The sequence below is a fragment of the Cibotium barometz genome, chromosome 20, assembly GCF_041138505.1.
Source record: "Cibotium barometz isolate CiBa-2024 chromosome 20, ASM4113850v1, whole genome shotgun sequence".
Classification (NCBI taxonomy): domain Eukaryota; kingdom Viridiplantae; phylum Streptophyta; class Polypodiopsida; order Cyatheales; family Cibotiaceae; genus Cibotium; species Cibotium barometz.
Window position 1 is genome coordinate 31,403,369 of NC_141065.1, and position 26,879 is coordinate 31,430,247.

Below are 26,879 nucleotides of genomic sequence, written 5' to 3' on the forward strand. Positions count from 1 at the left end.
GAAGCTGCCTTTAATGGACGCTGTTTTTAAACTAACGAGTGTCGAGCGTGAGCTAGAGCGTGTTTGTACGCCTGCCCCGCTACCCCATCGCTTGTGTCAAGATCGCGCGCGATTCACAGCTTGGATCAACTCTAGGGTTTCTCTCGGCAGGAGAATTTCCTGTTCTTCTGTCTTGCACAGGGATTGTGATCTCAAGGTAAAGCTTCTATCTACCTCCATTCAATCATTCACCCCTTCTTTCATGTGCCTGTGCTTGCTAGATTTGAGATTCCATTGCAAGATTTCAGGGTTTAACAGTAGCTGCCTTCCGACCTTTCAAAGAAAAACTCACTTTTTCCTTTCTTCCTGCAGTTTCTCATAATCCATGGCAAGCAAACCAGGCAGCGCCGCTCCAGCCATTCGTACGACTGCTAGTCTTGTAAGTAAGCACATATTTTGAAGAGACGCACCCTCTCCCTCTCCCTCTCCCTCTCCCCCTCCCCCTCCCCCTCCCCCTCCCCCGCCCCCAAACCCCATTTCCACTGATTTTAGTTGTCCCTTTCCAGGTTGGAAACACTTTCGTGAGCAAGTATTATAATGTGCTCCTCCAGTCTCCTGAGGTGGTCCATCGGTTCTACACAGATCAAAGCATTCTTTCTCGGGCAGAGGCGGGACCCAGTGGTGCCATCGACATTGTCATTTCCCAGGCTGTAAGTAAATTTTCATCCTGTACCACATCCATGATATGGTTGTATACCCACACTCATTCAACACATCTTATGTTCATACTTTAAACCTCAATCATGCGCACATCAATACGACTTACCCACATGATTAACACAATCCTGATTACCCACACGATCATCTAACACATCCATGATCTGGTTTATGATCGTAATCATACATATCAATATTCATCACAATGTTGATATACTCAAATATTCATGTAACACATCCAGTACACTGTTTATGATCATAATCGCACATCTCAAATATTCAACTCAATCTCAGTGTACCCTTATGATTGTGTGACACATCCATGACATGGTTTATGATGTGGTTTATGACCGTAGTTATACACAAAAAACATCCAAAACGATCATCATGTATCTATATTTATTCAACACATCCACCATAACTGATGCTATAAAGAATCTACTATTATTCTGATGACTGGTCTTTTGATAACTTAGTATTTTTTTGCAGGGAATTGACCAGAAGATCATGTCCCTGGATTACAGAGATTTTCGTGCGGAGATCAAGACTGTTGATTCTCTGGAGTCCTTGAATGGTAGTGTGCTTGTAATGGTGACTCGTTCTCTGTCCAGCCACGGCTTGCCGAAACGCAATTTTGTCCAAACCTTTTTCTTAGCACCGCAGGAGGTAGGGTATTTTGTCTTGAATGACATGTTCAGGTACTTGGATGGTGAACCGGAGCCTCTCCAGCCTCTTGTTGTCCCTATGTCAAATGGCAAAGTAGAGCAGCACATCTCAGCACCAGAGCAAGGTAATATTTTCTTTTGTCTAATGCTGTCACATTTGTCTAAGCCAGCATGTATGATTATAACACTAACGAATATTTTGGATCCAGGAGAGGTTGATTCCCAGCCTTCTCCTCAAATCGAAACCAGCGATTATTCAAGTTCATCCCTAGAAGAGGCACTTCCGGTGGAACAACAATATCAGGCTCCTTTGGAGGATGAGGTCCCCGATAGTGAAGAGATTAATGTTGAGGATATGGGTGACACATCACCCCCTGAAGAAGATGATGTGGCTTCACCTTCTGGAGAGCAGCTCCCTCCTGCTGTGGAAGAGTCAAATCCAGAGGAAGCACCCAAGAAATCGTATGCCTCTATAGTATGTATCTTCTTCTTCAAGCTGTTGCAAAGGCTTTTGTTGTTCATTTGCAATGTCACGATGGTTCAAACACAACTCCTTTGCAAACAATGAATAATTAATAAGGATTAAGCTTAATTACAAATGAGCAAAGGGATAGACTCAACACATCAGCCCCGAAGAAGATGATGTGGCTTCATCTTACGGAGAGCAGCTCCCTCCTGCTGTGGAAGAGTCAAATCCAGAGGAAGCACCCAAGAAATCGTATGCCTCAGCAGTATGTACTGTCTTCTTCAAGCTGTTGCAAAGGCTTTTGTTGTTCATTTGCAATGTTACGATGGGTCAAACACAATCCGTTGCAAATAATGAATAATTAATAAGGATTAATCTTAATTACAAATGAGTAACGGGATAGACTGAACACATCAAACCATATTGCTAATTACACTCTCATAAGACGAGAGCTCTTAAATACATTCTATATCTATGCATGATGGAGTTGAAGATTGAAGAAGCTATGTGAGTAGACTCTCATGGAGTGAAGATCACACTTTAGTTTTTATTAAGTTTGGGAAATTACTCGAACTTTCCTTTGGTATATTTTTTTGCCGTATTGACGGACATGGAGATTTCTTTTGCAGTCTTTGTCCAAGTTGTGGCCAGCTAGTTCTTTCTATTCAAAGTGGTTGAATTGTGTAACCAACTACCATGCGTGTGGCATATGCGGGTGTGTGTTTTCTCTTTAGTGCTAGCCTTCATCATGGATGAGTGTGTTGTTACCTCTAGAGAAGTGTGAGAATTTAATTTGGATGGTTTATCTATGAAGATTTGTCTTGGCAGCATATCTTTGTGCATGAGTCTGGACAGTGCTATGGGCAGCCGGATAGGGCCTAGATTGTTACATCTCAACATGCCTAGGATTAGGGCTAGCCTGCTAGGGGTGTGTGCTAACCTAGGATTAGATTTAGGTTTAATCCAAGATTAGGGTTAAGGCTTAGCTAGGGCGTGTGGACTTGGAGGGTTCACATAGGGGCTAAGGGCGCTAGCAAAAGGAGGTCTAGAGCTTATAAATAATATTCTAGGGCTAACAATGGCTAAAAATGGCTAAAAGCTTTTAAATATAGCAAGAAAGCTAATAATAAATAAAGCAGGGGTCAATAATAGCTAGGTTATTTCTATATAAGTGACCTTGGGGTCACTTATTAGACACAAGAGGTCAAGTAGTCATCGATGGCGTGGGGCTACCAAAAGGAAGCGTGGAGGATCTCGTGGCCCATGGACTCTGGAGCTGCAAGGTGGGTGGTTTGGCCTAGTAGTATTATGGGATGCTAGGTTGGGACCATCGCAGTCTCGTGGCAATCGGACCTCAATCTTTTTGGCATAAAATAGGCAGCATACACATGCTTTGTTTGATCGGGTAAATCCCTCTTATGAATGAAACGTTTAGGAAACTTCGGGCACTTGTATGAAATTATTCAATGTTTTTTGTCTTGATGTTGATTGTTTCATAGCTTCCATGCTAAAATATTCAATGTTTTTTATCTTTGAGTTGATTGTTTCATAGGGGCGGGCATAAGCCGCGTGTAATCCAAAGCTTGAGTCTTGTTTTTGACCGTCCACAAGGATGTCGAGGGTGATAGGAAAGCTTGTCCAAAAGTTCTAAATCCTCATAAATTAGTAAAGTGTTGATAAATGCTCGTAGATCTCGTAAATCCCAAAAATGGTGACTCTTGCCATGAGGGTTAAGTACACATGCATTATTGATTTCATAAATGGGTGTCCAAGACGGGTGCACATGGCAAAAGATACCAACAAGATGGTAAAATATAGTCATTCAAGGTGGTTTGAAGGTCTACATCAATGAAAGGTGTGTTCCCAGCACCGAAAGATCGAAATTTTTTGACATGCAATGAATGGATAAATGTAATGCTAGATGCTTGTGATTGCACTAGGGTATGCCCAAGGATGTGGCTAGGTCATATTTATTGAATTAGAAGCTAGGAGAATAAGGAGTTAGAGGCTAGACTAGGAAATAAGTGAGTTATGGGGGGTGGACAAGTGTGAATGCCCATAGCTCTCTCTCTCTCTCTCTCTCTCTCCCCCCCCCCCCAAAAAAAGAAAGAAAGAAAGAAAGATCCTTCTATTAGTTATATAGAAAAACCAGCTGTACAGCTGAATACAACACTGCTAAAAAGCAATCCAAATATACATATGAGATAAGGAAGGGGGCTCCCTCCTCGGTTGGCCCCTCTATCGCAGGGAGGCTACAACTAGAGGCTAAGGAAAAAGCCACACTCGGGGCGTGTAGTGCCAAGAAGCTCTACCGTTCTCCCTGGATAGAAAGTGTTCGGGGGTTCATGCATGGATACCTAACATCGTTGCTGCACGCGCTCCGAATCATCGGTCAAGCGCTCAAAACGGCCTTGAAGGGTGTGTATGAGATCCACCCAAATGGAATGGATGAGCTCCGTTGGGGGTGGGGTGGTGGAGGAATCAAGCCGTTGACCGCCTCACTACATCGAGCTCGCTAGATGTGCCAAGCTTCTATGTTGCTGATGATCTCCCATTGCGAGCTAGTGTGTAACTCTGGAGTCCAAGGCTGCACCGGAGCTGTTGCTATAGTCGTTACATGTTAAGTGAGACACAATGCAAGGCCTTGTCCATCATCCTTGTAAAGCAAGGGCTTACTCGCCTCCGTAACCCAAGCTACAACCCCCCATGTGACAGTGCGGGCAATGCTTGGATTGGAGGTGAATAGACGGAGGATGCATCGCCATACCTATTGTGCCTTGGGGCAGTCCCACAAGCAATGTCTCCGGCCCTCCTTAGGGCTACCGCAGTGGCAACAACTTGCTTGTCTGCTTGCGATCGCCAACCACGTGTCCACTGCTAAGCTCTGATGGGCTAAGAGCCAGAGAAAGAAGGGGATCTTCCGAGTATGGAAGCTGCCCCAGAGTCTTCGCTAAAAGTCCTCAATGAAAGTCGCCCGGACTCCCTGTGTCAGCCAATGTTGCTGTGCTGCCGAGGGGTCATTTGTGGTCTCGACGGGGCCGAGCCAAGCAAAGTAATTAAAGAATGTCATAACTTAAGTTGTATATAAGTCAAAATCTCAAAGCACAATAGGCTTTCACATGCTATTTTCAACTTTGGGAGCTCTCATCCTTTTGAGTTCAATAAGGCACCATTTGAGAGGGTTAAATTATGGACTTAGAATCTTGAATGAATTGTGGATGAATCTCTTTGGACAAGCAACTAGCTATTGAGAGAGCTAGACAATAGTCCCATAAGGGAGTTAATAATAGCGCCAAAGTCCTATATAAGCACGATGAAGCTGGCCGCCCCCATGCAAACGTGGGGAGCCGGCCGACTGTAATCGTTTAACTCCCCTCCAACATCTACAAAAACGACCACCCTTCTGCTCTCGACAGACACGATCGTGCGCTTCCATCTCCACCACCTCAGCAGCTGGCGGCTTTGCTCCTCCACGCCTCTTTAGGCTGCGCCACTTTCTCCTCTTCAGACTGGCAGTTGTACCTTCTTGCAGGCGGCTGTGTGTCCATCTCCAGCAGGCTGCGCTGCCTTCTCCATACAGGCGGCTGTACTTGCTGCAGGTGGCTGCTCTAGTTCTCCAGCGGGCTGCCCACTACCCATACAGGCGGCTGTACTTGCTACAAGTGGCTGCGCCAGTTCTCCAGCAAGCTGCCCTCTTCTGCAGGTAGCGCAGGCTGCAGCCAGGCGGCTGTGCCTTCTGCTGGTGGCGTCGTTTATGCTCCTCTGCCCATACAGTCGACTGTGCACTACCTGCATCTTCAGGTTACGCTTCCTCTACCTTTACAGTTGACGGCTGCACACAGCAGGCGGCTGTGATTTCTTCAGCTGGCTGCTCCTCTTCAAAGGAGGCTGCTCCCTCTATTTCCCAGGTGGCTGAGCCACCCCAGAAGCGGCTGCAGCCAGGCGGCTACTTCTGTACCACCTCACAGGCGGCTGTGCTCTCACAGCCAGGCGGCTCCTCCTCCTCTCCAGCAGGTGGCTGTCTACTTTGCATAGCGGCTGCTCCATCTCTTGCAGCCAGGCGGTTGTCTCCTCTCCTCTATAGGTTGTTACACCTCCTATCCATAGACGGCTACTGGTGGCTTTGCACCTCCTAGGTGGCTACACCTTCTACACAGGCAGCTCCTCCTCATCCTTCTCGACAGGCTGCTGTGTCTTGGTGTCCACCACTAGTAGCTGCTCACAGACACCTCGGGTATTAGTCTTCCATCTGCGAGCTACAAGTAAGTGAATTCAGATTTTAAGTAAAGAACTTTGTTGTAAATTTGATAAAGGATTCTCTCTACCGCTCACACCCGTTCGGTGCCGGGTAGTCCAAGCTTTTGGAGAACCACAGTCCAAAGGTGCCGAGATTGGGAGAGCCAGGCGTTAGTACGGGAGCGCCTGTTTGTGCGTGGTCCTAGAACACCAGTGGGGCGCTCTCCGCGGATTCCAGTGAAGGCACAGGACCGTTGCGACCGGACCACTCAAGTGCCTAGCCACATCACCAATGACTATTTTTCCTCTCAGTAACACCATTTTGTTGAGGTATGTACCTACAAGTTAGCTACCTTCTTATGCCATTCTTTCTCAAGAAGTCCAAAAGCATGTGAGGTGTATTCACCACCTCCATCTGTAAACATATTATCCAACAGCCATACTGCTTCTCTACAAAAGCTTTGAAGTCCATAAACTTTCCCAACACTTCACTCTTCTCTTTGAGAAAGTAAATCCAAGTCATTCTGCTGAAATCATCAAATGAATGTCACATAATACCTACTGCTATTAATGGATGGGCTTTGTGCAAGACCCCATACATCACTATGAACAACCTCAAGTGGCCTTCTACTCATGTTGCCTTCTTTAGGAAATGGCAACCTTGCTTGCTTTCCAAACTGGCAAGCATCACATACATGTATACTCCCATCATACTAGGCAGCCCACCAACAATGCCTCTTGCCTGCATGTTCTTTAACTTTTGTATGTTCACATATCCAATCCTTTTATGCCACATTTCAATATCTTGTACCACATTTTGGCTCGCTCTCCTTCGAATATCTACTTCGAGCCTCTTATTTGGTACTGTATTCATTTGTACATGGACATCATCTGGTTCATTGAACTCATGGAGCATTGTATTTGTTAAATACTCCCAATAATTATCATATATTGAGAGGGGGGTCGGCCCGTTCCGGCCCTAGTGCTGGTGTCCATCTATTTCATTTCAATTTGTAGCTGTTATTAAGTTGTCCATTTCAAATTGTGATATTAAGTTGTGCTATTACGCGTGTGGGTGTCCAACGGAGTCTATTCCCACTTGACGGGATCGGTTTCATTGGTATCAGAGCACGGTTGTTTTCCTCTTCTTATTGGGGAAACGAACGTATGTATTGGACACCCCGCTTTTAGCACACTTAACACAATGGACAGCCAAGGCAACCCTTTGGAAGTGCCTAATTCGAGGGGCCCATCAAGTGCCTCGCGTGGTCTGATGCTCTACGAGGAAGGCACAACCCCCTTGAAAGGGTAAATGATAGTGATTCAAAGGGACAACTGTCTCGAGGAAAGACAGTCATGCTAGAAGAAGAGCCTGATGCAATGAGGGCTAAAATGGAGCATATGAGAAAGCTTTTGCAGGCACAAGAGCAAGAGCTAAAATTTTTGCATGAAGATCTCCATGTGCAAAGTGCCATTGAAGCAAGGAAAGCCGATGCAATGGTAGATGTGACTTTTGAGTCCATGGCACGGGAAGTGAGAAAGAAGCCAAGGGAGTTGGCACTTTCTTACATCCTCTGCAAAGGTGACATCAAAGAGGGGGAAGACGGAGAGCTGAAATTCAGAAATCCACCTCGCTTGAAGCATGGAGATCCCGCATCTCAAAGGTTGAGGTCATTTATGCAAAAGGAAGAGGTGACAGTCACCTCTCGTCATGCATCTTCTCCACAAGGCACAAAGCCTGACAGGTATATGTATGCTAGTGCTCATGCAGGGCATGATGGTCACATGCATTCAAGACATGTATCCCATGGTAGGGGTGACAGGTCTGCCACTAGAAGAGCTTTGCCTTCTGAGTTGTCTCATGGAGAGACATTGCCTTATGCAGGAAAGTCACATGCATCCGATTCTCAAGTTCGTGGAGCACATGCCACCGTGCTTCATGAAACTTCCATGATGGCCCATGGAGCCCATGCAGATAGGGCTGCCCCGTTGAATAAGGAGAAAAGAAAAAGAGAGGACCATGAGCCTCATGCCAGAAAGCTCGAGGAATTTAAAGTAGGTGACAAGTCCGTTAAGTTTTATGTTTTTCATGGAGAGCATGATGCTTCCAAAGTGTTAGCATTTGTGGCACAGTTTGACATTGCTTTTAGCGATGAGGACTTCACTGAGAAGTCTAAAGTATGCCATGCTAGCATGTTTTTGAAAGGGACCGTTGCTCATTGGTGGATCACTGAAAAGATCACCAAGGATCCCATTTGCACCTAGAAGGAATTAAGGACAGATTCTATGCTCAGTTTTTGCCACCAAATGCGGAGCAAACTCTCACCCAAAAGTGGGATAGACTTGACCAAAGAGATAATGAAAGTGTGCAACAGTATGTCAACAAGTTTTGGAAAGTGTTGCTGGAGGTTACTCCTTTTATGCAAATCACTGAGGATGAAAGAAAGAGGAAGTTTCGCTCCGGATTGCAACCAGCTTATCGTTCGGGCATTGAATTGCACCCGAAACATACTTTGCAATAGCTCATAGTCTCTGCTCTTGCTACGGAGCAATTGGTGCTCAAAATTAAGCAGGATCAAGGCGGTTCAAAGAGGAAAGACAAGGCTGTCCCAAATCTGCAAAAAGGTGGACAGCCACCTAAAAAGAACTTCAGGGAGATCCACAAGGGAGGTAAAGCTGAAAATACCTCATTTAAAGATTAGGGCCCAAAGAAGAACAAATTCGGCTTGACCCCGGAGCAAAGAGAGCAATATGCCAAGGAGGGAAAATGTTTTTCTTGTGGTAGCAAAGAGCATATGTTTCGACAATGCCCTGACCGCAAACCTAAGCACGAGGACAAGCAGACCAAGGCTAATGTACATGCAGTTCCCGATGTGCAGGGAAACACAAATCGGTATGCAAGGCTTGGGGTTAAATCAAGGATCAGCTCGCCTTATTCATGTTTGATGACTGTGTAACCGATAACTTCATCTCTATACAAACAGCATCTGCCTTGGGTATTGAGGTTGAGAACATGGGACCTCAGATTGAAGCCGAAGCTGCTTTTGTTGGTAAAGAGGTGCAGGTTACCCCATTGATAGGGAAGTTGCGCATACATATCCAGGGCTACCTTGATAATGAACATTTCTTAGTTGCACCACTAAATGAATGTGATGTATTGTTGGGCAAGCCATGGCATCATAGGCTTGAGCCCCACAAAGAGTACAAGACCAACATGATTTCTTTTATGCATAGAGGCCGCATGCATTTCATTGATGCTGGCAAAGAAGGGGATTCCATCCCACTTGTATCTCACATCCAAATTAATAAAGCAATCAAAAAGAGTCTTTCTACGTACTTGGTTTTTGTTCGTGATAGCATTGTACCAAGTCATCAAAATGTGGATGCTATGACTTATGATAGGTTGAATTTTCTTCATGCATTCAACGACTGTTTTGCTGATGCACTGCCAGGTGAATTACCTCCCCAAAGGCCCGAAGATCATCGCATAGATCTGGTGCCAGGTAGTTCTTCACCTAACAAACCCGCATACCGTGTGAGTGCCGCACAACAAGAAGAGATCATGAAGCAGGTAAATGAGCTTTTAGAGAAAGGTTTGGTTCAGTCTAGTTCCTCACCTTATTGCTCTCCTGTGCTTCTTGTTCAAAAGAAAGACGGCTCATTCCGCATGTGTGTGGACTATAGAGCTTTAAATAAGCTTACCAGCTAGAATAGATTCCCAATTCCGCGTATTGATGACATTTTGGATAAGCTTGATGGTTCGGCTTGTTTCAGCCGTCTTGATTTGAAGAGTGGTTATCACCAAATACGAGTGGTGCCACAAGATGTCCATAAAATTGCATTCAGGACAGCCTTTGGATTATATGATTTTTGGTGATGCCCTTTGGTCTCACCAATGCTCCTGCTACATTTAATCGTATGATGGATAGGATATTCCGATCCCATTGCAAATTTACAGGAGTATTCTTTGATGATATCTTGGTTTTCTTCAAGAATGAGCAGGAACACAGAACTCATTTGGTCACAGTGTTCGAAGAGATGCGGAAGCATAAACTTTTCATTAATGCCAAGAAAAGTGAGTTCTTCCTTTCAGAGATACATTATCTGGGTCACATTGTATCCAAGGATGGAGTAACAATGGATCCTGCAAAGATAGAGACCATTCGAAATTGGGCAGAATTGCTGAATGTACATCAAGTACGTAGTTTTCTGGGATTATGTTCATATTATAGGCATTTCATAAGACATTTTGCTATGATAGCCACCCCTCTACATGATCTCACAAAGAAGAAAACCACTTTCAAATGGACTTCAAAAGAACAGGATGCTTTCTTGTAACTCAAGCATGCTATCATATGTGGATCCGTATTGATTGTTCCCGACTTGCAAAAATCATTCGTGGTAGAATGTGATGCTTGTGGCGATTGTCTAGGAGCTGTCCTAAATCAAGAAGGGCATGCAGTTGCATACGAGAGCCGTCGTTTGCATGATGCTGAGCTTCATATGGATATCTATGAGAACGAGCTCTTGGCTGTAATTCATGCCTTAAAGATATGGAAACATTATCTTCTTGGGGTTGAATTTGTAGTCAAGACAGATCATCAAAGCTTGAGATATTTTCTATCTCAAACAAAGCATTCGGAGAAGCAGATGAGAATGGCAAACTTTCTTTCCATGTTTCATTTTCAGATTGTGCATACTCCAGGAAAGAAAAATGTGGTAGCAGATGCATTATCCAGGAGGCCTTATGTAGCTGCAGTGTCAGTGGCCTCTCATGGGGACTTATCTGCTATGCGTGATTTGTATTATTTGGATGCTGATTTTTGCCATATATGGACTGATTTGATGGCTGGTCATTCACATGCCTCTTATGTTATCAACGAGGGTCATCTTATGAAGGATAATTGCCTATGTGTCGTGAAGGATTTGCGTCCAAAGGTTATGGAGGAATGTCACACACGGGAAAGGCTCCGTTTGAGATTATTTATGGCAGAGTGGTATTGCCACCCATCCTTCGTACAAAGGATGAGATTTTTGCAACTGATGAATATGTTCGTGACTTGAATGTAGCCTTTGCTCAGGTGCGGACAGCCATTGCAAGGTCACAAGATAAGCATAAAATGGCTGCTGACAAGCATAGAAGGGACATGCAAGTCAAAGAAGGTGATTGGGTTTTGCTGAAATTTGAAAAGGCTAGGCTTCGGAAGAGGCCAGGACGAGAAGAATCATATTCTAAGCTTTCTCCTCGCTATTATGGACCCTTCAAGGTGATTCAAAAGATCAATGAAATGTCATACAGGCTTGCTTTACCTAGTCATTGGAAGATTCACAATGCATTTCATGTGAGTCTTTTTCGGAAATATGTGGGGCCAGATCCTGACGAGCCTGTCACAGAAGCTCCACCAGAGATTGATGAGCTTGAGGAGATCCTCCAGCCAGAACAGATTGTCTTTCACAAGGAGAGAAAGCTACTTGTAGGAAAGCTTTCCAGGAGATACCTTGCGAAGTTTAAAAATTATTTGCCTATTGATGCAAAGTGGGTAAATGAGGATTATTTTGTTGACTACCCATAGTTGTTGCAGGCATATCTTGAGGCTTTTGAGTTGAGGACAACTCTTTAGAAGCCCGGGGGGATGTCACCAATTGGCCGACCATTTGGTCCATCTCCAGATTTGTGTCTCGTTCACTTGAGGCCAGACCGGTGTCTCATGTGAAGGGGCCAGTATTTTTGCTTTACATGGACGGGAGCCAGAATGGTGGCACCCGTGTGTTAGCAGGATGGTGTCGTATGGACGGGAGCGAGACTGGTGCCACCCGTGTATGACCTGGACTGTGTTCTATCCATGGGATTGTCACGCCATGGAAGAGCCAGTATTTGTGCCGTGTCTTGCCTATGGGACTGTCACTCCATAGGGAGGCTCGTGCCTGGAACTTTGTTTTACCTATGGGACTGTCACTCCATAGGAAGACCAGGATTTATGTTTTATGTCGTGCCATTTTTGTGCCTGACAGATATTTTGTACTTGTTCCATGAACGGGAGATATGTCCATGATACTATTTGCACATGCACTCATCTTTTGCATGTTTGAAACTGTTTTCGCATGACTTGTATTCTTGTGTTTGCCTGCTTGACGTGCCACTTACTGAGCGGGGACGCCTGCCAGTGAGTCGTGAAGTTTGCTCTGTCTTCTGATGAGTTTTGTTGCGTGTGAACAGGTGGTAAGTGTATTGCACTTGTTGGTTTAATAGTTTTATTTCTAATCTTTCATTTTATAAGGTTACAAGTTCACATTTCATTTAAAAGTGGGCACCCATTAGGGGCACCCACATATGGGCCAAGGTGGGGAGCCACACTTAACCCTTTGTGTGTGTGGGGGTGGGTGCATGGCCACCAACCCACACTACACCATGAAGCTGGCCGCCCCCATGCAAACGTGGGGAGCCGGCCAGCTGTAATCGTTTAACTCCCCTCCAACATCTACAAAAATGACCACCCTTCTCCTCTCGACAGACAGGATCGTGCGCTTCCATCTCCACCATCTCAGTAGCCGGCGGCTCTGCTCCTCCACGCCTCTTTAGGCTGCGCCACTTTCTCCTCTTCAGACTGGTGGCTGTACCTTCTTGCAGGCGGCTGTGTGTCCATCTCCAGTAGGATGCGCTGCCTTCTCCATACAGGCGGCTGAAACCGGCCTCTGATAGAAACCAGAGTGCGGTAGACTAGCAGTCACCCGTCCACTTGTAGTCTAGATGAGAAAACAGAACAGATTGGAGCTAGGGTGCCCAAATCTGAAAACAAAGCGACACCTGTTGGCCCCAAAGCTTGGCGCCCCTTGCGGTATTTCTTTATTCAATTCCAATAATATGAATGGCTGAGTACAACAAAAATCAGCCAAGAGATTACACCTGTATGTCCAATCTGACGGCCCACAATACCTCTTAGCACAGAGGATCTATGCACACAGATTTGTGTTTCACAATAACACACTGTGCCTCCCTCTGATCAGCCAAGACCACTAAGCAGGGCAGCCATGAGCATACATCTGGCATAAGTCAAGTACATGATCCAACATCTCAGCTCATACCTACATATGCTGTCCAAACTCTGTCTCAACCCTTGTCAATCTGCCATACCCCTCCTCTCACAAGGGGCCAGATAGCTCATATCTGCAACAACAGACATCAAGCAGTAGAAAGAGAGATAGATGAACAGATGAGGAGCTTACCAAAATCAGCTTGTGAGACAGCACTGGAGGAAGCAACGGTACCAATCTGTACTTGTAGGCACTTGTTTCCACAACCGTGCTTCACACGTGTTTGTTCTTGTCTGTACCCTCCTCCTTGTGTTCACTTCTATGCCGTCTCTGAAAGTACAGATCTGAAAAACAGCCCCGTACCCGTCTGTACTACCTCGGGATACGTGCCAGGAGTTGTACTTGCAAACGCCGCCTGCAGCCAGCACCTGGACTCGCCTGAACCTGCGCAGTCAATCTGTCCAGAATCTGTCCTGCGCCGCCAGCAGCAGTACAGTGCTGTACCTGGACTGTCCGTACACTGTACGGCAGTCGTATAGTGTTGTACCTGCTGTGTACTTGTCTGCACAGCCTGTACAGAGCCTGTGCGCAGCCTGTCCAGCAGAGAAAAAGACCCGCGGCAGCTCCTGTACGTAATCTGTACCAAGAAAGAAAGAGTACTTGCAGCAGATCTGGCCGTACAGTGCTGTACGGCTGGTTTGCACTCAGAAAAGCAGCAGCAGCAGCACGACTTCTCCAACGACCCTTCTCTTCAGCTTTTCCACGCATGTACACAAGCGCATGAAAGCTCCACGATTCCTTTTCCCAAAAAGAAGAGAGAGAGGGAGGAGAGAGAAGCACTCACTCCAAAAGTGGAGTGGCCTCCTCCCCATAAAAATCCTAGGGCCCCCAAACTTTAAAAGTTCCCTAGGGCCACTAAGGCCTAGGGGCAACTTTAATAAACATTAAAAGTTTAATGTTCTAGTTCCCCCCCTTCACACCTAGGGATGTCCACACATCTTAAACTCTGTCCGGGCATCCCCCATGTGAATCATAAAATATTCTGACTCTGCAACCACCATGCCCACACTTGTGCTGTTCCATTTTCACAGGGCCATGACATACCCCCCTCTTGAAAAATGGCAAGCGTCCTCGATTGCATTCTGGTGATGCATCAAAATATCCAAAGTGAAATATACAATATGGCAAGATCAGTGTCCCAATCTCTCTAAGCCATACACATGTATCAACATTCACTGCAAACCAATGGCATAGTAATAGTCCAAGTTGTATACCACTGTGAACCATACATATCCACAAAAATCTCATGTGACTAGTACACATATATCATAGAAGTCCCATAAACAGATGTACTGTTAGCCATCAGTACCTTCGGGTGAGATAAAAACTGCACCAAGCGACCTCTAGATGTCATCTGAGCCTGTCTGTATCAAGGGAGTGGAGGTGCTACCCCCCTCTTGAGCATCAGGTAATGCTCCAGACCCATGCTCTGCTGAACCTGAATGAGCCACAATAAGAGTCGGCTCTAACTCAAGGGCATCGAGATAAAGCTGCAAAACTTGAGGTGAATCTGTTAAGTCACCTTCCTCCATCCACTTCGCATCCATCGGTGAATAGTTCTTGAACTTCACAAGATAGCGACGGGAAACTTTACCTCGTACCTTCCTTTCTTTATGTGCCAGTATCTGCTCTGGAATCAGAACCTCATCAAGTTCCTCAACTTCCGGCTGAGCCTCATCTGATACATCCTCAGGCACATCCCCACGGAAAGGTCTAAGAAGACTCACGTGAAAAGCATTGTGAATCCTCCAGTGATCTGGTAACTTCAAACAATAGGTTACCTCACCAATCTTTTCCAAAACCTGAAAAGGCCCATAATATCGCATGCTCAACTTAGGGAATAAGCGCTCTTTACCCTTCATCTTCTTGAGTCTAGCCTTTTCAAAGCGCAAAAGAACCCAATCACCCAATGCAAACTGTAAATCACGTCTGTGACGGTCTGCGGCTTTCTTTTGCTTCTGCTGAGTTTTCTGGAGTGCCAACTTAACTCTCCGATCCAAGCTCTCCACATACTGATCAGCCTCAAAGATCTTATCTTTTGTATGCAAAATGGGTGGTACCTTCTTCCCTCCTTCTACAATCTCAAAAGGCGCCTTGCCTGTCGAGGTATGTACAGTGTTGTTATATGCAAACTCCACCAAAGGAAGATACTTTTCCCATTGTTGCTTGTGCTCTAACACATAACACTTGAGAAGATCTAACACGGTAGAGTTAGCCTCTTCTGACTGACCATCTGTCTGTGGATGAAATGACGATGAAAACTTGAGAGTTGTACCCATGTTGTCAAACAACCCTCTCCAGAACAAACTCGTCATCCGTGGATCACGATCACTAATGATAGACGTAGGCAAGCCATGATATTTAAAGATGTTCGCCATGAACAACTTCACCATATGATCCACTTTGATCGTCTTATGCACGGGAATGAAATGAGCCTGCTTACTGAACCTGCATATGATAGTCCAGATGCCATCATTTCCCGTTTGTGTCCGTGGAAGATCAAATACAAAATCCATGGCAATGCTCTCCCAAGGTCTATCTGGAATAGGTAAAGGCTGTAATAACCCTGGTGTCTTCTGACGGTCAAACTTTACCTTCTGACATACGATGCATTGCCTCACAAAGGCATCAACATCTCTTCTCAAGGTTGGCCAATAAAAGAAAGTCTCCACTGCTTTGACCGTGGCGTCAATACCTCTATGACCTGCATACGGTGGAGCATGACTTTCAATCATAACCTTGAGTCGCAATGGCCTGGTAACACACAGTCTGCCATGCATCAATAAAAACCCATCTCTGAGTGTATAGTGCTCATGCCGCTGACCCTCAGACATCTGATCATACAACCTTTCAAAGTCCTCATCATGGGCATACTGCTCTTTCATTTCATCAAGCTCATGATGATAAGCAAGTGAAACTGCAGAGACCTGTGGCTTGCGTGACAAAGCATCTGCCACTACATTCTTTTTGCCTTCCACATGCACAATCTGGAAGTGAAACATTGACAAAAAGTTTGCCCAACGCATATGCTTCTCTGAAAGCTTAGTCTGCGTGAGGAAATATCGCAAGGTCTGATGATCTGTCTGCATAGTAAAATCAGCCCCAAGCAAGTAGTGTTTCCATGTAGAAAGAGCGTGAATTACAGCCAACATCTCTTTCTCATAAACCTGTAAATGCTTCTCAGCATCTTGCAATATTCTACTCTCATAGGCTATCACATGTCCCTCTTGCATGAGAACTGCACCAGTGCTACTTCCACATGCATCACACTGGACAACAAAAGCCTTTCGGAGGTCCGGTAACACCAATACTGGGTCCGAAGTAAGCTTTTCTTTGAGCTTTTTGAATGCTGTAATTTCCCGATCAGCCCATCTAAACGGAGTTGCTTTCTTCGTCAAAGCATGAAGAGGCGAAGCAATTTCAGCAAAGTGCCGTATGTAACGCCTGTAATAGGAACACAATCCTAGAAAACTGCGTACATCATGCACGGTCCTCAAAGCTGGCCAATTAAGTATTGCTTCCCCCTTTGCTGGATCCATACGGACTCCATGCGCAGACACAATATGCCCCAAGAAATGTATCTCCTGCAAAAAGAAGTCACTCTTCTTGCCATTAACAACCAGCCTATGGTTTGTGAGTTCTGCAAACACAATGGCCAAATGCCTTCTATGCTCTTCCTCAGTTTGTGAATGCACAATCATATCATCAAAGAATGTGCCCACAAACTCTCTATGAGGCCTGAAAATCCTGTCCATCATTCTGTTAAATGTGGCAGGCGCATTTGTCAAACCAAAGGGCATAACTAAGAACTCGTACAACCCAAAGGTGGTTCGGAATGCTGTCTTATGCACATCCTCGGGTCTAATGCGTATCTGATGATACCCGCTTTTCAAGTCAATACGACTAAAAACTGTGGAGCCCTGTAAGCGGTCCAAGATGTCATCGATCCTCAGTATGGGAAATCGATTCTTGATGGTATTCTTGTTCAGCGCCCTGTAATCAATACACATGTGCCAAGAACCATCCTTCTTCTGCACCAAGAGTACAGGTGAGCAAAAGGGTGATGAGCTAGGCTGTATCAACCCTTTATTCAATAGCTCCTGTACCTGACTCATAATCTCTTCCTGTTGGGCTGCACTAACACAGTACGGCGGTCTATTCGGTGGAGTACTACCAGGAATCAGATCAATGGCATGATCTTCTGGCCTCTCAGGAGGAAGTTCTCCTGGCAATGACTCGGAAAAACAGTCTTGAAACCCACATAAGAAATCAGTCCTGTCCTTATCTAACATAGACAAATTAGACTTAGACTCATCATCCTGTGCATCCTTTACATAAATCAAGTACGCGGAAAGATGCTTTTTCATTACTGATGAAATCGCCGAAGCGGATACAATAGGAACAGATTCCCCTTTGAGTTTTACATCCAATACATGTTCTTTCCCTCTATGAGTCAGAGTGATCTTCCTATTGTAAGTATCCACCACCCCATGTACCCTGTGGCACCATGGCATCCCCAACAAAACATCACAGCCATCCAAAGGCATGATGAAGAACTCTTCGCTGTCCACATAACCCTGCAAATGAAGCCGAAGCTTCCCAATAATAGGAGGAATGGGTTCTGCATACCCTGGACAAGCCATATTAGCCTCATGTAACGGCCCCATCTCCTCTGCGCGAATCCCCAATGAGCCAGACAAATCTGGTGAAATGAAGTTGGCTCTAGCACCTGTGTCAAAGAAGATCAAAGCATTCTGATCTCTCACTTTGCCCCATGCCCTGCACAACTTTGTGGCTTCACCACCTGGCTGTTCCCCCCACAAGACCAGGAACTAAGCCTGGAGAAGGCTTTTGTTTCTTTGGCTTGGGCTCTCCTTTATTGTCAAAGTCCTTTTGGGACTTTCTTTTGGGACAATTGAATGACATATGTCCCTCTTCCGTACAGTAAAAACATTTATGAGCATCTCTCAAAGCCTGTCTTTCCTCAGAAGTCCTCTTGGGCATTGGCAACTTCTTATACTTTGTCTCTGAGGACCCTTTAGCATCACGAGAAGCATGCCCAAATTTTTCAGCTTTCTTGCTCAATTTCTTACTGCCTTTAAACCCAGATGAACCACCTGTGAGTAACGCATTAGCTGTCATAGCATTTTCAATCATCTGTGACATGTTCGTTACTCTTGTCTTTATACAATAATCTCGTACCTCTTTGGGCAGCCCACAACAATACTTCTCTAACTGCTCAGATAATGGCACCGCACGATAAGAAGTCACTGGGAGTAAAGCTTCCCAAAACTTCTTGTTATAATCCTCCAAACTATCACACTTTGAAGCATCCAATTTGTGCCATGCGGTCATAACATCCACCTCAAATGTAGATGTGAGCCATACGGAAGAGAAAACCTGTTTAAATTGGACCCATGTGGTGGGTGCTATGCCCTGCAAAAGAAGAGTAGACCACCACTGCAAAGCATTGCCCTTAAGAAAAGTGGCAGCTTTCCTCACCTTAGAGGACTCTGTGTAATTCCCACCAGAAAAAGCAGCATCAAACTGCTGTAAAAAGGTAAGTGCTTTAAGTTTATCCTTGGCCCCACTGAAAGTATCAAACTTCACTGCAGCTCCCCCTTCCTTGTAATCCTTCGCCTTTCCCATAGGCGTTAGATTATCATATGGAAGTGGTTTCGCAAGATTGCTGCCCCCAACATTTATGCCCATCATTGGGTCAACATTTTCCATTCCCACACCAGGCATACCATACATTCCAGCCATGTTTCCAAACATTCCATTATGCATACCTGGCTGCATACCACCAAACATATTGCCTTGCATTCCAGGTTGCATGCCTCCAAACATATTTCCTTGCATACCGGACTGCATACCACCATACATATTCCCCTGCATACCAGGCTGAAAATTAGCTCCAAAAGGCCCGTGCATACCCATGCCTCCCTGAGGGTAACACCCAGTCATAGATTGGAACACTGAGCCACCACCAAAATAACCTGGATGCATATTTTGATGAGGAATAGGTGGCTGTCCATAGAAGGAACTCTGAGAGTTTGCACCATAAGCATGCTGCATGTTCGGAAACTGGCCAAAAGATGGTTCCTGTGGGATGGCACCACTATGACCCTGTGGAAGATTCTTTGAACGAACCTTCTTCTTCTTTTTCTCGGGCTCTGTGCGGGATCTCATAAATTCAGCAAATCTCTCACTCTGTGTGAGCTGCATAAATACATCCATAACACTAGCCAAGCGATCTTTGAACCAAGCATCATCATCCTCTTTACCATGCACATCTTCTGGCTGTGTTACATCCTCATAAGGCTCAACATCTGCAGCCTGTTTTCCTGCAAAAATATCCTCAGATACATCTCTCTCAGGAGAAGTCTCTTGCTCTTCTTCTTCATGATAGAAGTACTCATCCTCTGTATCAGACATGTTTGCTGAATTTTTCAGCGATGGCTTTCTTCAAAGCAACCACGAGCTCACCCCCTTCAGAAAGTTGATGATTGGTCCCGGCAGCGGAACCTTGAAACCGGCCTCTGATAGAAACCAGAGTGCGGTAGACTAGCAGTCACCCGTCCACTTGTAGTCTAGATGAGAAAACAGAACAGATTGGAGCTAGAGTGCCCAAATCTGAAAACAAAGCGACACCTGTTGGCCCCAAAGCTTGGCGCCCCTTGCGGTATTTCTTTATTCAATTCCAATAATATGAATGGCTGAGTACAACAAAAATCAGCCAAGAGATTACACCTGTATGTCCAATCTGACGGCCCACAATACCTCTTAGCACAGAGGATCTATGCACACAGATTTGTGTTTCACAATAACACACTGTGCCTCCCTCTGATCAGCCAAGACCACTAAGCAGGGCAGCCATGAGCATACATCTGGCATAAGTCAAGTACATGATCCAACATCTCAGCTCATACCTACATATGCTGTCCAAACTCTGTCTCAACCCTTGTCAATCTGCCATACCCCTCCTCTCACAAGGGGCCAGATAGCTCATATCTGCAACAACAGACATCAAGCAGTAGAAAGAGAGATAGATGAACAGATGAGGAGCTTACCAAAATCAGCTCGTGAGACAGCACTGGAGGAAGCAACGGTACCAATCTGTACTTGCAGGCACTTGTTTCCACAACCGTGCTTCACACATGTGTTTGTTCTTGTCTGTACCCTCCTCCTTGTGTTCACTTCTATGCTGTCTTTGAAAGTACAGATCTGAAAAACAGCCCCGTACCCGTCTGTACTACCTCGGGATACGTGCCAGGAGTTGTACTTGCAAACGCCGCCTGCAGCCAGCACCTGGACTCGCCTGAACCTGCGCAGTCAATCTGTCCAGAATCTGTCCTGCGCCGCCAGCAGCAGTACAGTGCTGTACCTGGACTGTCCGTACACTGTACGGCAGTCGTACAGTGTTGTACCTGCTGTGTACTTGTCTGCACAGCCTGTACAGAGCCTGTGCGCAACCTGTCCAGCAGAGAAAAAGACCCGCAGCAGCTCCTGTACGTAATCTGTACCAAGAAAGAAAGAGTACTTGCAGCAGATCTGGCCGTACAGTGCTATACGGCTGGTTTGCACTCAGAAAAGCAGCAGCAGCAGCACGACTTCTCCAACGACCCTTCTCTTCAGCTTTTCCACGCATGTACACAAGCGCATGAAAGCTCCACGATTCCTTTTCCCAAAAAGAAGAGAGAGAGGGAGGAGAGAGAAGCACTCACTCCAAAAGTGGAGTGGCCTCCTCCCCATAAAAATCCTAGGGCCCCCAAACTTTAAAAGTTCCCTAGGGCCACTAAGGCCTAGGGGCAACTTTAATAAACATTAAAAGTTTAATGTTCTAGTTCCCCCCCTTCACACCTAGGGATGTCCACACATCTTAAACTCTGTCCGGGCACCCCCCATGTGAATCATAAAATATTCTGACTCAACAACCACCATGCCCACACTTGTGCTGTTCCATTTTCACAGGGCCATGACAGGCGGTTTTACTTGCTGCAGGTGGCTGCGCTAGTTCTCCAGCGGGCTGCCCACTACCCATACATGCGGCTGTACTTGCTACAGGTGGCTGCGCCTGTTCTCCAGCAAGCTGCCCTCTTCTGCAGGTAGCGCAGGCTGCAGCCAGGCGGCTGTGCCTTCTGCTGGTGGCGTTGTTTATGCTCCTCTGCCAATATAGTCGACTGTGCACTACCTGCATCTTCAGGTTACTCTTCCTCTACCTTCACAGTTGACGGCTGCACACAGCAGGCGGCTGTGATTTCTTCAGCTGGCTGCTCCTCTTCAAAGGAGGCTGCTCCGTCTATTTCCCAAGCAGTTGCAGCCAGGCGGCTACTTCTGTACCACCTCACAGGCGGTTGTGCTCTCACAGCCAGGCGGCTGCTGCTCCTCTCCAGCAGGCGGCTGTCTACTCTGCATAGCTGCTCCATCTCTTGCAGCCAGGTGGTTGTCTCCTCTCCTCTACAGGTTGTTACACCTCCTATCCATAGACGGCTACCGGTGGCTTTGCACCTCCTAGGTGGCTACACCTTCTACACAGGCAGCTCCTCCTCATCCTTCTCGACAGGCTGCTGTGTCTTGGTGTCCACCACTAGTAGCTGCACACAGACACCTCGGGTATTGGTCTTCCATCTGCGAGCTACAAGTAAGTGAATTCAGATTTTAAGTAAAGAACTTTGTTGTAAATCTGATAAAGGATTCTCTCACCGCTCACACCCGTTCGGTGCCGGGTAGTCCAAGCTTTTGGAGAACCACAGTCCAAAGGTGTCGAGATCGGGAGGGCCAGGCGTTAATACGGGAGCGCCTGTTTGTGCGTGGTCCTGGAACACCAGTGGGGCGCTCTCCGCGGATTCCAGTGAAGGCACAGGACCGTTGAGACCGGACCACTCAAGTGGTCGCTCTCCTTCGAATATCTACTTCGAGCCTCTATATTCATTTGTACATGGACATCATCTGGTTCATTGAACCCATGGAGCATTGTATTTGTTAAATACTCCCAATAATATATCATATATTGAGGGGGGGCGTCGGCCCATTCCGGCCCTAGTGCTGGTGTCCATCTATTTCATTTCAATTTGCAGTTGTTATTAAGTTGTCCATTTCAAATTGTGATATTAAGTTGTGCTATTACGCGTGTGGGTGTCCAACGGAGTCTATTCCCACTTGACGAGATCGGTTTCACCTTGTGTGTGTCTGGATCTAAACTAGCTTGGAGTTGGGTTAGGGTTGCCGAGCTTTGTAGACTGGAGTCTGGTACTGTGTGATATGGGATGTGCATGGTGGTGGGCTGACTGTGAGGTGGTCTCATGATTTGATGAAGGCCTCATGTTAATGTGGTGTGTGGGTCTCTCTCTCCCAAGCTCGGGGGTGTTTCGGTGTAGCGAGCCTACAGTTGGGAGGTGAATCCGTTGCCTATTGCTTTCTGTGTGCACTCTATGCGTATGTGTGTGTGCGGGCGCTCTTGGGGATGTCACAATCCACATGAAGGCTCTCATGGGAGGGTGATTCCGAATCCAAGGTCCCCATGAGGGCAAAGTTGTTGGTGCATATTTTAGTCGTTGGTCATGTTTTAGTAATCATTAGGTTGCTATGGCTTTATGTTGGGATCTTGTGAAATTAATGAGGGAATGGACCCCAACCAAGATAGAAGCTCGCATAAGTCATAGATTGAGATGGTAGTGGAATAAATTCCGACAATCAATGTGCACTTGATAGAATAAGAATTGCAATTAAAAATAAATAAAATAACCTTTGTACAATGTTAGTCAGAAATCTTCAACATTGTTGGTTGCATCCCTCACCTTGTGTGGGAATTGAGAGCCTTAAAAGAGTGAGTGAGTGAGAAGGGTGTTGATTATGATGTTTGGATGGCTTAGGGTGGATAGGAGTGACACTTAGACATGATATTTAGGCATGGAAGCACACTAAGCATTGTGAGCTACTCTAATGTGAGGTGATTAACACTAATAACGCAAAGATAAACGTAATGAGGGCAAGATGATGATAATGGCACCCACACTAATCTCCATGGATTAGAGGCCTTTAAATAGCCATGAGTACATGTGTTTAGCTCAAGGTATTACCACCTAATGGTGGATTAATCATCCCTAATCTTCATCCCATGAATCTAGGCACCTCTCCTACAATTTGGCTCTCTTTATGGTGATTGGAATTCTCCTAACCCCACTTGAGCTAGGCGCCTTGTTCCGGTAGATTCTAGGGCTTTTGACTTCTTACACTTACTTAGGCTTTACATCATTAGGCTAAAGTGGCATTCCCAATGGATGGATAATGCTTGATATTCCCAACGAAGGGGGGAGTGAGGTGCCTATCCATATGCTGCTAGGGGGCAGTTTACAACAGCTCGAGGGTGTTTAGGAACTGGTCAGGCAGGTGAAGAGGTGACATGAGCAAGCAATGGTGCACAGCCAATAATTCAGCGATGATGTAGTCGAGCATCTGGTATAGGCGGCTTCAGGAAGGCCGAAGGATTGTGGTAGCTTCATGACCACAAGGGTGGTGATCAACAGGGCTGCCAGGTGGCAGCCACCAGGGTGCCACCTAGGCAGCCTACAAGGCGGCCACAAACATGCCACAAGACCTGTCCATTATTACATAAATATAAATAAAAAATGCCTAATTCTCTAGCCCTTGTTCCTATGCTAATGGGTGCAAGTATCCCCATGTCCTTCGTGGAGGCTCACAAATGGGAGTTGCCCATCAAACAAACTCAACCAATGAGGTTTATAGTCTTGAGTCCTGGTCTTGTGAGTCTTGTAAGAACCGGACATTATGAGAGGACGTTGGATATAATATTCAATTAAACCTTCGTAATTACGTGTAAGCAATGATGTAAACGAGTCAAGTGTCTCTAGCCTAGGGTTTAGTGCATAATACCTGTCCTTTTTGTGGTGTTCAGCTTCGAGTTCAGAGTGATGCATCTGGTGCCTCAGCAGCCACTCCTCCGACTCTGGGGCTAAAGCCTGTGCCAGCTCAAGTTGACCGTCATTCAACAGCTTCCCAAGTGATGCAACCCACCCATGCATCAGTTGCAACAAGTCTCTCATCGGATGGAGCAGTTTTGGCTTCTGAAGGACCAGATGAAAGCACCGCTACTGAACTTGAAGGTTTAGTCCTTGAATAGTCTTTCATGGGGAAAGTTTTCCAACTTTTTGATGTGGCCCCTTACAGAGCTTCCATCGGATGATTTTCAGGTGATGGGCGGTCTGTCTATGTGAAAAATCTCCCTTTGAACATCACGGTATCAGACCTGGAAGATGAGTTCAACAAGTTTGGGACCATCAAGCCTGGAGGTGTTAACCTCCGCAATCAGAGGGTGACAGATGATCTCTTTCCTCCTTTTTTGGGTGCAGCCTCAAGTTTTGTACAGGCAAGAATTTGACAAGCTTTTCTGGTGATTGGATGCAGATAGGAGTATGTTTTGCCTTCATTGAGTTCGATGAACCCAGCTCAGCCCAAAGTGTGATAGAGGTATGCTTGTACTGGTAGGGCATTAATACTTATGGAAGCTACAGTGAGCTATACAAGCTAATTCAACCACACCAAATCTCAATGGCTAGAAGATTTTTGGTGCAGGCTTCTCCCATTCTTATCGGCGGACGCCAAATCTATGTGGAGGAGAAGAAGCCAATGCCAATGGCTCAACGAGGTGAGCAGAGGCTACCTTTTAAAGTGTTGCTTATTGTTTAGCTTGCCTAAACTGTTAGTCTTACAAGTGATAAGCTGTATTTACAGCTGGCAGGGGACGATTCAATCAAGGCAGGGGCTACCAAAACGATGGGTTGCGGGGCAGAGGCTATTTTGGAGGTCGAGGCTCTGTGAGAGGGAGTGGACAGGATTTTGACAGGGATGTTGGACGTGGCAGTGGTGCAGGTCGTGGAAGTTATGGTGGGGGGAATGCCTCCTATACTTCTAACTATGGATCCAATTCTAACACTGTCAATGGATATCGCAGAGCTGATAGCCAGGGCTGGAACGGGCCTCGGCCTGTGAGAAGGGGTGGCGGGAATCAAGTAGGACGTGGGTGAGGGTCTGCATCAGAATGAGGAGGTTGAAAATCGATGAATCTGCTGGAGGCTTTCCGCATTGTAAACTCTAGTATGAAACTCCTATGCTAGATCTAGACTCTAGGCTAGAGCTGCATGCTTTAGAGGTGGTGTGTTATGCATGGGTTTAACATACCATTGCAACCCATCTAGGCTGGCGTTTAGGTTTAATTTATTGCAGCCATACTAAGAATAGGTGCACCCGGGCAAAGATTTTGCCCACAATTTTGCAACTATTCCGATGGCCCACACTTTTGAAGTGCTAACAGATGGGTTTTGCTCGAATTACCCTACCATTGAGACTTTTAAGACTTTCTTTAGTTTGACAATTAACTTCTACCGACGGTTATACTCTTGTAGATTATCAGTAACCCTTGCTTTGGCATGATGCCCATTCTCTTTCTGTACAATGGATTCTAACGGGACTTGTGGATTATAATGAGACTTGTACTAATATTAATATGGGGGCTGCCATTTACAAGAAATTTTACAATGGTCAAGCAACTCTTCTATAGTTCATCACAGGTAGCAAATAGTTGTGATTGTACATGGCTGTTTTTAATTTTAGAACTTGTGTCCACACAGCCTTACAGTAGCATCATTTGCTTATTAGCAATTGGCACTTGCCTGTAAAGGCCTCAATGGAATTTTTGTCCTTCAGCATTATTGATTTTTGGTGGGTGATGTGCTATAAAATCCAGGATCTAGTATATCAGGAAAATTTGCAACAGGTCAAGATGGAGAACTACAGTAGGCATGGGTGCACCTTTGTTTGTATTCTCACCAATATTGAGTTTATGGGTTAGTTCCTCCTCCACTCTTGCTTGTGCTTTATGTGGGTGCAACACTTCTTTTCTAGCATTTTCTTGAAGTACTCTTTGCTTGTCACAAATGTGTTCCAAGAATGTTCTTTGTATGTATATGCATCGTTTTTTTACTGGTGAAAAGGTTACCTTGCCATCTGTGGTTTCCCTTAGGTGGCAGTTTTCTTTGACTAAATGCATTCTGTACGTTGAGTGAGCAGAAGATCAGTGGTTGCGGGGAGGAACTTTTGTATGTGGATGAGAAGAGGTGTTTGCTTGGGTGGAGAGTGTGGTTTGAGGTGGAGGGTGCAAGATTATACGTCAGTGTGGATTTTTTAAAGACTCATCAACTTCTCGGTGATTGTAGTTTACTACTGAACATAGTATATTTTTGCAAGACACATGAATCCTTGCAAGTTTAAATAGCTCGCAGCCTGTGGTAATGACTCTAGCTAGTAGTACTGTGCATCTAATTTTGAGTAAATGCATGCATTACATTAAGCCTATTCTTTAAAAAATTTTAAAACTTGTTTTGGATCATTAAGAAGAAGTTCAGGCATGGTTAAGGCCCTTAGCACACTCCACCACAGTCCACATTTTTTCATGTTATGGATGCTGAGTGAAGGGGAGGAACCAAAGAATCCTTGATGTTATTAGAGAGAAAAAGCATTGAGAAGGTTGACGAGTAGTAAGAAGAGGTTTGTTGGAAGACATCCATCAATGCATATCATGGTTTTTCACTAGAGAGGCAAAGTGGTTGTAGTAAAGAATTGATTGGAAAAGATGTGCTTCGTCTTTTGGCATTGTGGGAAGGATTGAATATGACCTAAACTGTTCCTTTTGATGGATTGGAGTG

General features: G+C 45.6%; 1 protein-coding gene across 2 annotated transcripts; it reads left to right on the top strand.

The window, feature by feature from the left end:
• LOC147627789 (nuclear transport factor 2-like) lies at window positions 1-25,883 on the top strand. Of its 2 annotated transcripts, none has more exons than XM_086814758.1 (10): window positions 1-196; window positions 352-418; window positions 546-689; window positions 1,186-1,486; window positions 1,571-1,836; window positions 24,074-24,281; window positions 24,369-24,490; window positions 24,583-24,645; window positions 24,751-24,823; window positions 24,910-25,883. In XM_086814758.1, the coding sequence occupies exons 2-10, from the start codon at window positions 365-367 to the stop codon at window positions 25,200-25,202; spliced, it is 1,524 nt and encodes a 507-aa protein (XP_086670884.1). In that variant the 5' UTR covers window positions 1-196; window positions 352-364; the 3' UTR covers window positions 25,203-25,883. The 2 variants fall into 2 exon arrangements, with proteins under 2 accessions (XP_086670884.1, XP_086670885.1); XM_086814759.1 differs by having other exon boundaries at window positions 12-196; window positions 352-422.
• The last annotated feature ends 996 nt before the right edge of the window (window positions 25,884-26,879 follow it).